Here is a 13,786-nt window from a genome sequence, read left to right as displayed (position 1 = left end):
AGATGTCCAGTCTTGACTGCGACTGTAGAGTCTGTCTTTAATTTTCACTTCATTTATTTAGAATTCTAGCTACAGCCATGCTGGCAGCTCCAGACACCAGTGTCCCTGTAGACAGGGCTCTGGCAGATTCCAGGGGAGTCTACACGTCCCTGGAGGCAGTAGAACAAAAGGTAAACAGCTATTTATGTCAGGTGAAGCCAAACTGTTTCTGAGGGTCTAAATGGCAACTGAGAAAAATGCATTAGTCAAGGTTTTTAAGGCATATAATTTACCATCAAAGGTGTTTACTTGCTCCAGCAACAAACCAAGGACTGCATTAGGAAACACCTCTTTTGCATTTTACACCTTTTAATATAATCTCAAATTCTAGAATGCTTTAAAAAATCACCTGGGTCACATAGAGCTATGGGGAAAGGGGCTGAAACTTCCTTTTTCACGTGTGTTCCAGTGGTTGGGGGCCACTTTGAGTGGCTGTGCTATATCGCTTGATTCCTCATACACAGTCCAGGGAGAGGCGAGCCAGCTGAAGACCTTTAAGAGAGAAGGCAGACCATTTAAATTACGGTTTTCTTCAAACTAAATCGCCTCATTTTCAGACACGACTATTTTATTTTTCAGGCCTTTTATTTTTAGCAGAAACGTTTTTTATTTTACACCCGTGAAATCTTACTCAGAAACCCAATCTATAAGTCAAATCAGGGTTCTGTTCTCGCTGAAGTGATTATGGCAGCCAAAACTCACAAACCACGTAGATCACACCCCTTGCAAGGCCCCCCAAGGTACCCACACCACATATCTGTGGGGCTCAGTGCGACAGGCCTCAAGTATGGACGAGATGTCCCATCTGTCCCTAGCTGAAGGAGCTGGACATTGTTGACGCTCTGTCTCTCACACAGGTGGGCAGTAAATAGATATTGGATTAGAGATTGTGACAATTTGGGAGACACCCAGTGGCTTCTGCTTTGCAGGGATCAGGGAAACCTAAATTTGTCAACATTTTTTCCTAGTTCCATCCCTCTTTAAATGCTTTATATTCCATATAGTCATAGCAAGTTTCTGGCAAACTCAAAATTTGAGACAGCTGGTGAATTGAATGAAACCATTTGTCTATAGAGGAAACTAGATGTTACAGAAATAAACTTTTTGTGTTTTACTATGAGCTGCCCTAAATCCACTTGGAAAGTGACTGGGGTGTAAATAATCAATAATACCAAACGAAGTTATACGGAAATCAAGATACATCCACTTCCAGCTGAAGGCCCAGACGGAGGGTGAGAAGGTACCATCATGGCCGAAAAGGATGCCTCCTGGTGGTGGAGAGGGGCAGGAGAGTCACAGAGCAATTGTATGTGGTTATGTGTCGGTTGGTTGTTTTTCTTTATTCTTCTTCTGTTATGAGTAAAGAGAAAAAAGAGTTCTGAAAGCAAGAAGACTGAGAAAGCAAACTGAAGTGTCTTCCCTAGATTTTGACTTGAAAGAGAAAGAACAGGTCTTGGTGGCTGAAACAGCAAAGCCAGGTGGAGGCTGACCTGTAAGGTGCTCTTCAAGGTGAAGCACTTTCAAGGCCAAAATAAGATTTGTCGTGAGTAAACAAATTGACCATAGTTAGAAAGAATTGGTTTAAAAAAAATTGCTTCTCACTGGTAAAGCTGATGCATTTACCTTGTTAGGAAAGCTGTGTTTTTCAGGTGGCTCGCTCAGGTATGCTTCATGCTCTGCCAGCCACATGTTGATGGCCATTGCCTCACCTTGGAGATGTGGTACCTAAAACTGCAGGTCAGGATTTGTTTTGGTGAGTTATTTTAAAGGTTAGAGAACCTCTGTTGAAGGTCACATCTGTAAAACTGAGGTCCTAACTGTCCTGCTCGGCAGCCATTTTTGGTGGGTGAGTAAATGGGGAGTATAGCCTCCCTGTTCCCTGAGGCCTTGATTTTCCTCTGTTGGGATTGAAGAAGATCCCAATAAATAGAACTTCTTATTCTGCCTAAGGAAAAGCAATATAGAGAGACAAAGGAGTCAGGACTTGGAGCTTAAAAATATCTCCTTTGTTACTAATAATGCGGATACTGTAGTGTGTGGCTTGTATCTGTGGGTAAACAATTTCCTGATCCCAGACCTGAGAAGTAGGCCTCCTAAGTGATGGCTGTGCTGGACACTGCCGGCTCCTGTCTGTGGAAGGAGCAGAGCAAAATGCAGGGTCTCTGCCCACTGGGTGGCTCCAAAGAGACAGGAAAGGTGAGGAGGTCTGCCAGAGTTACCAAAATTTCCTGGCTCACAGCCCCTGGGTATCTCAGCACATTTTTACTGTGCTTTTAGGCCAAAAGAAATACCTAACAGTCCATCTATTAGGAAATTTAAGTCTAAACAGCTTTATAGTAGTAGTAAGCTCCCAGGGCACCATGGCGCATCGTTTGGAAATACAGTCTTCTTCAGAACTCAGCAATACAGTTAAGTCACTCTTTACTTTCTTGGAAGAGTGAATGAGGGTGTGGGAAAAAAGCCAGAAGCAGAACCCTAATGGAGCTTCCTCTGTATGGAAGAAAACTTTAGGAGAGGGAAGAAACATACTCTTGAATCTTGCATTCCCCACCCCACCCCCAATCATCAGAGCATCCAGGTTTAAGCTCAGAATTATCCCAGAGCTGATGTGGCTTCCCAACCTAAGTGACTGGACAGTATGTGTTTAAAAGCTACACCTTCCAATGTTCTTAGTACCAGGTTCGTCTTTGGAAGGGAAATGGAAAGTGAGGTGATAACCCCAGGGGCATATATAGAATACATTTCTGCAGCTTGCCCTTTGAATTCTTCATGCACCAAGGTCAAATATTATGAAGGCCAAGAAGAAACTTATTTTCATTTGACTTAAGTTAGATGCAGACTGTCAATTCTGTAGAGCCTCTGAGCATACTTTTTTCTTTGCCTTTAACTCTAAATAGAAGCGTAGTCTACAGTGAGAAAAATGAACATCTAGGTCTCTCATGTATATTTTGAGCCCAACAGTAAAATGGCCAGTCCTTTATAATGCAAAATTTCTATTAATAATGAAAAGTAATACATGGTAGATTTCTAGTCATAAGCAACTAAATATTTCCTATGTGTGCTGCTCTTTTAAACCACAGAACCATGCCCAGTCTTCATTTACAGCTTGATTGGTCAAGTGTGCATTTCAGTCAGTCAGATTGGCTTCATCAGTAAAATATCAGTCTTAGCAAAACATGAATTGCTAAATGTGCAAAAAATTAACTAAAGTAGTCAAGTATTTAATTCACTTGTATTAAAATTTTATAGTGCCATACCCAATATATAAAATTTAAGAGTTTGCAAACTATGTCTATAAAAGCATTTTATTTTACCTGTACACCCCCCCTATGCCTCCATCCAAAAAAAAGCCTCCCCCCAAAAAAACCTCCCCACATGGACTACTGGGGAGTTTGCTGTTTTACTGCCTTGGGAGGAGGCATTGTTGCATGGGAGACCTGCAGTGAGAAGACAGGCTGTGGGTGCCATCATGATTGCCTGCAGCAGGAAGAGGGCTAGTCACTCAGTGGGAGATGCCGGTAGAAGCATGCCCATTGGGGGAGACCCAGGGGTCTTCAGAAGAGGCCTGCTAAGCAGGACACAGCCATCCCAGCTTCACCTGCCACACTGCAGACACTCCCTGCTGTCTTTCCCCTCACTGCTCCGTCAAGGCTTACAGCTCCCATCACACTCTGCTTGTCCCCCAGCCCCAGTTCCACCTGGGTGTCCTCAGCTTTGATTCTCCTGTTTGGCTTCTCTCCTCCAGAGGTCCTGACAATGTCAAGGAGTCTCCTCAAAGCCTCAGTTTCCTTGTCATTAAAATAGGGATAATTAATAATCTCTGCCTACCTATGGAGTGATTATGAGGAAGGATCAAATGAGGTTTATGTTAAAGAATTTGGTTAACTGCAAAATGCTATGTAAATGTCAGGTGTTATACATCATTAGCTGGTCTATTCCTCAGCTAAAGCAGTTGCTATGCATATTTGAGTTGCCCTCTGAATGATTCTTTGTCAAGTAGCATATGTAAATGATACTGTTTTTTCTTGCTCGATTATGGTGGCTCCTTTGCCACTTTATGATGTAGGCTGAAAATACTCTTTGGCTCATATCTCTCCCTCTGAACACCCATGCAAGATCATAATCCATAAAACCCAGAGGCAATAACTCCTTTTAATTGCCAGGAGTTCATCATAATGCAGTCACTTAGACACTTTCCTTGAGGAGCCTGTCTCTGTTTTTGCCACAGAGCCGAGACTGTGTGAAGCTGGGGCCTCCTGCTGAGGGAGAAGTTGTCCAAGTCAAGTGGCCTGATGGCAAACTCTATGGGGCAAAATATCTGGGATCGAATGTTGCCCACATGTACCAGGTGAGTGCTGCCCTGTGTGTGACACTTGCTGAAGGGACAGGAGACACCAGAGGGCAGACAGTATATGGCACCTCTTATTTGATTAAGGAGGCAAAGACTCAATGCCTGATGACCCAGGTATTGGAGTTTTATTACCAAGTTTGACACTGGAAAACTAATAACATTTGATGAATGGTTTAATTGTAAGGAATATAGTTAGGTCAACAAAGTAAATGGCTAGATAGGCTGTTTTCTTCTGTTTCCATTGCATGGGAAGAGACTAATTGGCTGGGTTATCTTACCATAAGCCAAGAAAATAATGGCTGTTCACCAGTCAGCAGCCCCTGAGACAAATGCTCCATTGGGGCAAACTGAAATCAGTGATGTGTCACCACAGTTGTGGCCATTTATCCACCCAGGCTTAAAGGAGTGCTTATTTAATGAAAAGTATAGCTATTAGTTGGATATTCTGTACACGGGGGAACTCTGTGTTTTATAAGAGTGCATATACAGTTAAACAATGAAAACATTTTATCCCTATCAGAAATGAGAATGAGTTAAGCTCTAACAAGGAAGACAACAGAGATGGCACATGTGCATTTATATTCCTTCAGAAAGACTTTTAAAAGGCACAGATTTATTAGAACCAATACATTGTAACATGATGACAGAAGTCAACATTCTCAAGCTAAGCAATAGAGTAAAAACAGGAAAATTGAAGTCAGAGGCGAAAAAGCAAGAAGGTTCAAGGCTGTTAAGTTAAAAACAGCTTGTGAATGATAAGACTGCCAGTGTCAGCAGAGAAATTGTTCAAAGACTGATAAGGGGCAAAGGCTTAAATGGAAGAACCCATTATAAGACACTGCACCAGAACTGGAGCACAGTATAATTAAAAGTGTTCAAAGAAGTTCAGAAAACTTAGGGGAGAACATTTTTTAAGGTCTAGAAAAACTCAAGGGAGTGGGGAGGACCTTTACACACACATTTTTTGTGTTCACATGCATATGTAAAGCCATTTTCCCCCTAGTATTGGTGACAGTGTTAAGTTCCAGACTTAGGTTACTTATAATAGTGTAGGTGCTGGAACTTCTTTGCATCAGAGTGTCCAGAATTAGGCAAAAATTGCAAGCAGGCTAATAATACTGGAAACTCCTAGAAAAGAAGCATTACTACATCATTCAAAAGGAGAGAATTTACATTTAATTAAACAGTAAATGCCAAAGTGAAGCATCTTACATATAGCAAAGCTATTAGCTACATGAAAAGGATAATGAGAACAAGTTGAAATTCAGGCTAATTAGTAATCAGTGTGTTAACTTCAGTCGAATTTATGATGGCCCATCAACATAGAACTATGAGCATATTTATAGACTCAATGAAAAGTTAAGACTAATATTAAAATTGTCTCTCAAGTACAAGTAGTTTAAAATTCATCATTAAACCAAGTGGCCTTTTGAGAGCATTTGGTGTTTTGAGCCTAATTATTCAACCTCATCATTGAATAAGCAACGTCATTTATAAAACTAGATGTAACAATAATACCTACTACACAGTACTAAATATCCTAAGTATGTGCAGTTTTTTTGACTCTCTCAGTAGCCCTGCAAGATAGGTTGACTCTTATTTTACAGATGGGAGGGATAAGACTTGGTGAACTTAATAATTTTGTCAAGAGTACACAGCTGGTAAAGGCAAGAGCCAGAATTTCCTCTCAGCTCTTCCCCAATTAGGGCAAACAACCACATCCGAGTGTGCAAGGGACTGTCCTCAACTTTAGCACTACAAGTCCTGCATCCCAGGGGACCCCCTTGGTCCCAGCCAACCTGGATGGTTGGTCACCATACCAACTTTTAAGTTTTATAATTGCCTTTTTATCCTGTAGAATTTTCAAATGATCTAAAAGAGAAGAAAGGCACAGGTATTATAGCTATGCTATCAAATTGTATTTTGAAGATAACACCTCAGCCTAATTAAATATTAAAGAAGCCATTCTGTTAAAACAAGGGCAGAAAGAAGAGCCTTCCACCTTAGCCTTCTGGGAAGTCACAGGGAGAGGTCTCCTGTGACCAAAACAGTTCAGTCCCACTGTTTCAGCTTAGTCAAATGTGAGCAGTATGTGATAGTAAGTTTAATTATATATTTTATCTTTTAATATTTTTTAAACTTCAGCAGATTTTTAAAAATTAACATAGCATAGCTGCATGGTTTAGCTTGTCTTTTAACTTCAAAGTGGAAGCATGTTTTTATTCCTTTAAAAGAATTCAGACAAACAGCTAAATTAGGGACTTCAAAAATACCCCAAGTGGTTCAGAGCTAGAACATACTAGATATTCTTCCTGATGGCATCCCTTTTGTGGTTTTCTCCTAGATGAGTTCATGAGTGATTAAACCTAAACCAAGAACAATCACTTTAAATAGGTTTCTGTTAGCCAGTGTCACTTTTTCTCTGACAAAAATCTTGTTCAATGTTGAAAAAACTAGTATTACCTGCTGCTATTTGGTTAGCTTGAAAGGAAAGTGTCGAACATTTTCATGTTTGATGATAATTTTCACACACTTAATGTGATTTACACATTAAGAGGTTGCAGTTTCCCTGGCCGTTTGGTTGAATTTGACAAAAGTGAGTTTTGAAAGTTTAAAATTCTCTAAAAACTTGAGAAATTATTTTATCTGGGAAGACTATTATATAAAAGTAAATATATCACCATTTCTTCCTCAAAGAGAAACACTTCTCCATCTTCTATTTACCAAACTGTACTGACAGGCCCAGCCTGTCTTGATGTTCAATGGGCTACATTCTCATGTTCTGAGAAATAATTTGAACAGCAGCTACTTTTCTTTGTTTTTTGCTCTCAGGGGTAAAGTTTTCATATCACATGTTTGAAGATACTCATTTTCAAGAATCTTGGCCTGGTTGAAAGTATAATTTGTTCCTAGTTTGATAAGGGAAAAACCTTTTTCTCCTTCATTGGCTGTTTGTCCTTTCTGCTTGAGTCCTTTTTTCCCTTTTTTATGTAGTTCATTGGAATCCTGAAAAAGTATGGTGAATTCCTGTTTGTTTTTCAATACATATCATGTCTTACTTTTCATTAGGTTGAATTTGAAGATGGATCCCAGATAGCAATGAAGAGAGAGGATATCTACACTTTAGACGAAGAGTTACCCAAGAGAGTGAAAGCTCGCTTTGTAAGTGCTGGCAAATTCCATTCAGAGATCTACCATGTGAATCCCTCACCCTCTCTGTTTCCCAAGCCTAGCAGGAAAGATACTTAGGCCTTTAGATTGATTTTGAAGAAAGCCAGTGCAACTTTTCCCCTATTGAAACTTACTGAATGCAAACCTCAAATTTGACCCAAAACAGGGAAAGCAGGCCAGGTTCCTTATTTTTCTTTCTAATGAGGTCAAATGATATTTCTTTGTGTTAACATTTCTTGGCATATAAAAATAGTTGTTAGATGTGTGTTCTGTGCAATGCATTGGGAACGTATAAAAGATACCATCAAGACATTTGCAGTCTTGTTAGTAAAAGCAACATTAGAAAAAAGCTTTCAATAATAAAGGTAACTTGATATAAGTAAACATCTGGTTTTCATGGTCTTATCATATATTAACATCTCTCTTAGAAACTCATTAATGTTTGTGTCAGTTCATATTTAAGCTCTCATTTTATAACAAAAAGAATAAATCCCAAATGCTAGTTGTGAAAATACTAAATCAATTTTTTAGTTTCAAGCCCTATACATACCACAAATAATTAGAAATGAAGTTGTTAAAAAATGTAATTCACAATAACATAGTTTTTATTATCATATCATAAACTATTTAGTGGACCCTGAAATGAAGTCAGTTTTCCTCATTTAGAATTGCATTTACTGCATCTGAGAAATAATTCCTGTATAAGGAAATTTGAGTGAACAGGATTTTTCTGACAAAATGAATTTTTTTTTCTGAGTAAACAACACCCTTAGATTTCAGTGTATGCTTGTAGTATACTTTCCTGTAGTGATAGAGTTACCATAGATTAGTTTGGGAAAAGACCCACAATTTTCCTTGAATGTTCAGTTGTATATTTGGCTCATTTCCTATCAGGTGGGATCTTGAGAATAAGGTAACTGCAACAACTGACTTTTCTTCTCAGCTGCGTACTTGAGCGGAAGAGAAACAGTCAAGAGAAGAATGTTAGTAATAGTACTGCTGCCCGCCCAGTGAGAAATGTGGCACAGAGACCCACAGGGCTGAAAATAGATTAACCACCAGATAACCAACTGTAGGGAAAGTGAAAATCAGATATTCCTACTGCAAAGATATCAGCTAAATCCTGATGAAGTTCCCTGACACTTGGATAACTTGTCAGTGTTGGAGGTCTTAAAATCTCTTGATAACTTTCCTTTTCAAGATGGTACAGACGACTGCCTCTCATCCCATGCTCCTGTCTTCCACGCATCCTCCCTCTTCTCCACTCTCCTCACCTGCTTTCTCTCCCCTCTCCTCCCCTCCCTTCCCTTCCCCTCCCTTCCCCTCCCATCCCCTTCCCTTCTCTCTTTCTTTCTTTTTTTTTAAGTTTATTTTTTATTGCCTAATGATTTAAGAATGGGGAATAGAGTAGGTAGCCATCTGGAAGTCATTCACGTCTGTGATTTTCTTATCCATGTATGGTTAGGCATCCAACCTGCTGGGTCTTAAAGATTTCAAATACTATTTCTTAATCCCATTAAAAGAAAGCTTTTTACTTTATGGTGGGATCACAATCTCTTTGTTCCCTAACAGGTTTGGCTCCAAAACCGGGATGCCTTTCCATGTAGCTTGATTTGAACATGGCTCCTGAGTTTTGTCAGATCCATTTCTCTGAACAATTATACCAACATTCAACTTTTTTTTTTAATTCTCAGAGAATTTATTTTAATTAAAAAAGGCACTGAAGAATACATAAATCACATATGTATTTTGATATACCTGTTATGTCAAACCATTGAGTCTAGAAGAAAATATCTTTAAGAAAAAATGCTCACGATCACTAAATCCAGTCTGCCATCTCTGTTTTTATTGAAGACTTAGGCGCTCCTATTGTAGCAAACCAGCTTTTCCTTCAGGTTGGTGTATCCCCCTCTGGCTCCTGGCTAGTCTGTCTAGGACTGCAATTTTTTTTTTCCAGTTGATAAAACAAATCTAATTGGAAAGCTCATTGATGGAAGATATTTTATGATTAGAGTAATGTCTTTTGTTTTTTTAAGGAGGTGTAACTTAGCAGTACTCACTGGGAAGCCTTCATGTTGTAATGACTTCTGCTCACTCAGACACACACCGACTTGGGAAGAAATTTTTCAAGAGAGTCAGCAGTCCACCTCGGTGATTGTGCTGGGTTCTTTCCCACTAGCTTCAGAAATGGCCCCATTACCTTTTATTGTCTCTCAGAATAACCATAGCAATGGTGTATAATTAACTAGAGCTGCTGGTAAATAGGTTTTATTATTGTATTTCAGAGCCTGACTTACACTGTTCTTGCAGTAGCAACACTTTCATAGATGTTTTATTTTCTCCTTTGATAACTTTAGCACTTACAAGAGGGAAAGAGTACTCAGAGGAAGTACTTTTCCAAGAATGAGTGAAGCAAAATGTTTTAATGGCAGGGGGTGCCTAACCAACCCATAGTCCCCTAGTTTTCTTCTGAGTAAAACAAGGAAATATCTGGGGAATCCGTGAGGTAGGCTGTTACCCTGGACAAACCGTCTCATGAACTGGCAGGGAACATGCCCAGCCATGCGCTTAGGTCCATTTTTTAGTGTTCAAGCTTCCTTATAACTCTTCCATTGTTTATCTCTTCTTCATGATTGACCATGTGTTTTTAAGCCTTTTGTTGGACTCTGCCTCTGTCACCAACCTGCCAGGTGGCTTCAGTGACACAGTGACATGCACTCTGAGATGATGGTGTTATCTAGTGTGATCCACCTCAGTGGAAACCAGTTGGGAACACATTTTAGGAGGCAAAATCATAGGAAGCAAAAATAGTGCTTTAATGTAGACTTTACCTGAGCATAACAGAAAAAGCCCACATTCATCCGCCCAGCTAACACTGAGCAGTAATTGTTACTTGTTGTTGAGCATGTTACTTGATGTTGAGCCCAAATGTAAAATTCGATACTCAGTCCCTAATATCTTCACCCTCAAGGGGTTCAAGGAACCCCCAGTGGGGAGAAACTCACCTGCTCCTCCTCTCTGCCACCACCCTCATTCTACTATGTGGACATGTAAAATGATACAGGAACCCAAAAGAAGGGTCCTCATGTTTGCCTGTGGCAGAGAAGATAAAGTATCTGTCATGCAAAGGCAACAGTGTCTAAAGGCAGAAGAGCACAAGCCAGTAAAGTGTGAGTAGGCACTGCAAATAATTCAGTCTGATCGAGCATAGGGTAGGGTATGCCGGATTAATTACATAAGCCAGCTGGGGATCTTGAATGTCATTTGAAGGCAGGAGGGCTATTTAAAGATTATAAGCTGGGGTGTCATGTAATAAGAAAGTTTTTAGAGAGTTTTCTTCTAGTAGTTCTTTAGAAAATAGCCCAGGAGTGTAGCATTTGATGTAGTGATTTATGAGGGGAAGTGTGAGGGTCTGCGTCATGGAGTCAGTAGGGATAAAGAAGAAAGGATGGAGGGCTTTGAGGTACATGTAGGAGGGTCCTGGGCAGGGTGGGGACAGGGGAAAGTTTACATGACTTGTAGGTTTCTATCAGTGTAGCTAGGTGGATGGGGTAGTGTGTCATTTATGGAATATAGGAAGGACAGTGATGGAGAAGGAAGATTGAGTATAATAAAGGACTAGTTAATTCAAAGTGCCTCTAGGATAAGCACTCTGAGGTGCCTGCTGAGCAGTTGGAGTTGCAAGCCTGAGGACAGGAGGAGAGCTGATCTGGATGTGAGCATCGTTGGAATGCAGGAATAGAAACCGTGAATGTGGGTTCCAGGTCTGGGAGCATATGTGGAGAGGAGGCCACATGCAAAACCCTAGGGGCATCAGAGTGAACAAATAGTTAAGAAAAGGGAACCCTGAGATATCAACAGTAAACATCTGGAGGAGAAGAAGAGGCAGGAGGAAGGGTTTATAAAATGACAGAGAAGGGAGCTTCTGGCAATAGTTGTGGGGGCAGAGGCCCAGAGGTAAACAGGAACAGGAGTGAGTTAGAGATGACTGTTGTCAAATCTGTCAAAAATCAGGGTTGGGCAGGTACGTGAGGGAGATTTAACTAAGACTTTAATCCTGCTTCTGCTGTGGAAAGTCTCTGGGGTTTGGAGTTCCTGAAGAAAGTCAGTCTAAATGCAGGCAGGGGCCTGGGGCAGGTGGAGAGGCTCCTCGGGGAGAACTGTGTACTCTGGGTGGGTGACCTGGCCTCTGCCCCAGCCCCCAGCTGGCTGAATCGGATCTTTGTTCATTCTTGTCATGGACATGCTGTGCCCTTCTGAAATGTAACATTGGCTCTTTTCTAGTCTACAGCCTCCGATATGCGATTTGAAGACACATTTTATGGAGCAGACATAATCCAAGGGGAGAAAAAGAGACAAAGGGTGCTGAGCTCCAGGTTTAAGAACGAGTATGTGGATGACCCCGTGTACCGCACTTTTTTAAAGAGCTCTTTCCAGAAGAAGTGCCAGAAGAGACAATAGGCTGCATATGCTGCTGTACGCAATGGAGCATCTTACCGGGAGAGCAAAGATGAAGGGACAGCCTCGGGGCTCTGCTCTGCGCTTGGCTGGGGCAGGTGATGAGGTGTGTCTCTGATGGTGGAAAACTAGGCTTCAAGAGTTTGGTTGCCCAAACCAGAAAATGCACATATTATTAAGTGGATATAACAATCTGAAGTCATCGCCTAGTCTTGCTTTCACTAGTGAGCAATTGTCTTCTGTGATCCCAAAGAGTTTTTCTAAGTGCAACAAAGAATAGTAGTGAATCACCCACCAAAAGGGTCCAAGGAGGTGGGTCCCTGTGTGGTGTGGGCCCCTAGCCAGGCAACACATGGAGATGTCTCTCCCAATCCTGGCATGAGAGCCTTGGTAACTGGGTACAAGGGTGATTGTTTATGTATTTTCCGCAGTCAGGGAAGGACTTATTTGTTTTAAATGGCAGTTTTTATAAAACATTTTTAAAACATACATGGCCTGTATTGCAATGAGATTTACCCATGTGCTGTGTGTTTCCCTTGTACAGAACTTTTACATTTTTTATATCCCTATTACTTTTGATTGTGTTTAATAAGAACTGAGTTGTTGGCCTTTGTGAAATTTTTGGCTCTTGAGAAAGAATTGTTATGAATTGTATGGGAATTTTATATATTTAAAGAGGGAGATCTGGGGCTGTTATTTTTAAACACTTTTTTCATAATATTCTGAGTAGATATTTATAAAATAAATGTTTCTTTATGTGTTTGTAAAACTAGAGTTAAAATAAATATGCTTTGATTCATAGTTTTGAACTAATATGATTTTTCCTTTTTAAAACAGCCTGAAAATGTACTAGTATTTAATACAATATTTAAAAAATAAAGATTTGCATTTTCTCCAATTGTGTTTTTTTATTTGTCTAGGTTTAAACCTAGTAGAAATAGACCTAATAGAAAAACAAGTTTTGTTTGGGAGCTGGCTGTCAATGCACATCAAGGCTTATCAGACCCTTCTTCCATCACCTGCTTTTTATATAACTGTGGACACTCGCCAGACATTTATGGTGATGTCACTGGGGACAGAGGCCCCTCTGCCTGCCCACAGTGCCAGCTGCAGCACTTTCCTCAGCTCTTTCCTTTAGGCCTTGAAGGAGTTGGAGCCCCCAGAGGTTGGAGTTCTTTCATCCCAGGTTTCTTGTTCCTTAGTTACCACTAGAAGAGTCTGTATGGACCCTTCAGAGACTCCCCTCACTTTGTAGGTGAGGAGTGGAGAGCAGGCAGGGAAAGGAACTGCCCAGAGCCACCCAGTCCTTGTGACTACGTCAGTATTAACTGTGGCCATAGTGATGCTACATAACAAACACCCACAAAATCTCAGGGGCCTGCCTCGGGAAGGACTAATTTTGCTTATGAGTCTGCAGGTTGGCTGGTCTAGGCTGGACTTGGCTGGAAACTGTGCTGACTTGGGCTCAGATAGCTCACATACCTGCTCCTTGTGTCTCCTGTCATCCCACTGGACCCAGTGGGCTACCCCAGGTATGTCCTCTTATGCCAATGGCAGAAGCCAGAGAGCAGCTGCAGGGAAAATGGGAGTTCCTATGGCCAGGATCCTCACCTGACCCTAATCTACTTGACTATGTGTTCGGCCTACTGCTAAGCTGATGCTCACACACCCATTGGCAATGAGCTGTTATTGTTGGTGTTACTATATAAAGAGCTCTACCCGGTGCTCTGCCTGGAGGTAGAGACAGAGACAGATTAAAACTTGAGG

The 13,786-nt window shown here is 40.9% G+C and overlaps 1 protein-coding gene across 6 annotated transcripts in view; it reads left to right on the top strand.

Annotated features, from left to right (window-relative positions):
• KDM4C (lysine demethylase 4C) overlaps positions 1–12,820 on the top strand; it is a 506,879-nt gene extending 494,059 nt beyond the window's left edge. For all 6 annotated transcript variants that reach the window (XM_073228549.1, XM_073228551.1, XM_073228553.1 and 3 more), the window contains 3 exons: positions 4,268–4,387; positions 7,460–7,552; positions 11,846–12,820. In XM_073228549.1, the coding sequence (XP_073084650.1) occupies positions 4,268–4,387; positions 7,460–7,552; positions 11,846–12,022 (390 nt within the window). In that variant the 3' untranslated portion in view covers positions 12,023–12,820. The remainder of the gene's footprint in view (positions 1–4,267; positions 4,388–7,459; positions 7,553–11,845) is intronic.
• Positions 12,821–13,786: the final 966 nt, after the last annotated feature.

The sequence above is a fragment of the Manis javanica genome, chromosome 2 (genome assembly GCF_040802235.1).
Source record: "Manis javanica isolate MJ-LG chromosome 2, MJ_LKY, whole genome shotgun sequence".
NCBI classification, from domain to species: domain Eukaryota; kingdom Metazoa; phylum Chordata; class Mammalia; order Pholidota; family Manidae; genus Manis; species Manis javanica.
Note: the sequence above shows the minus strand (reverse complement) of the source record. Positions and strands in the feature narration are given on the sequence as shown.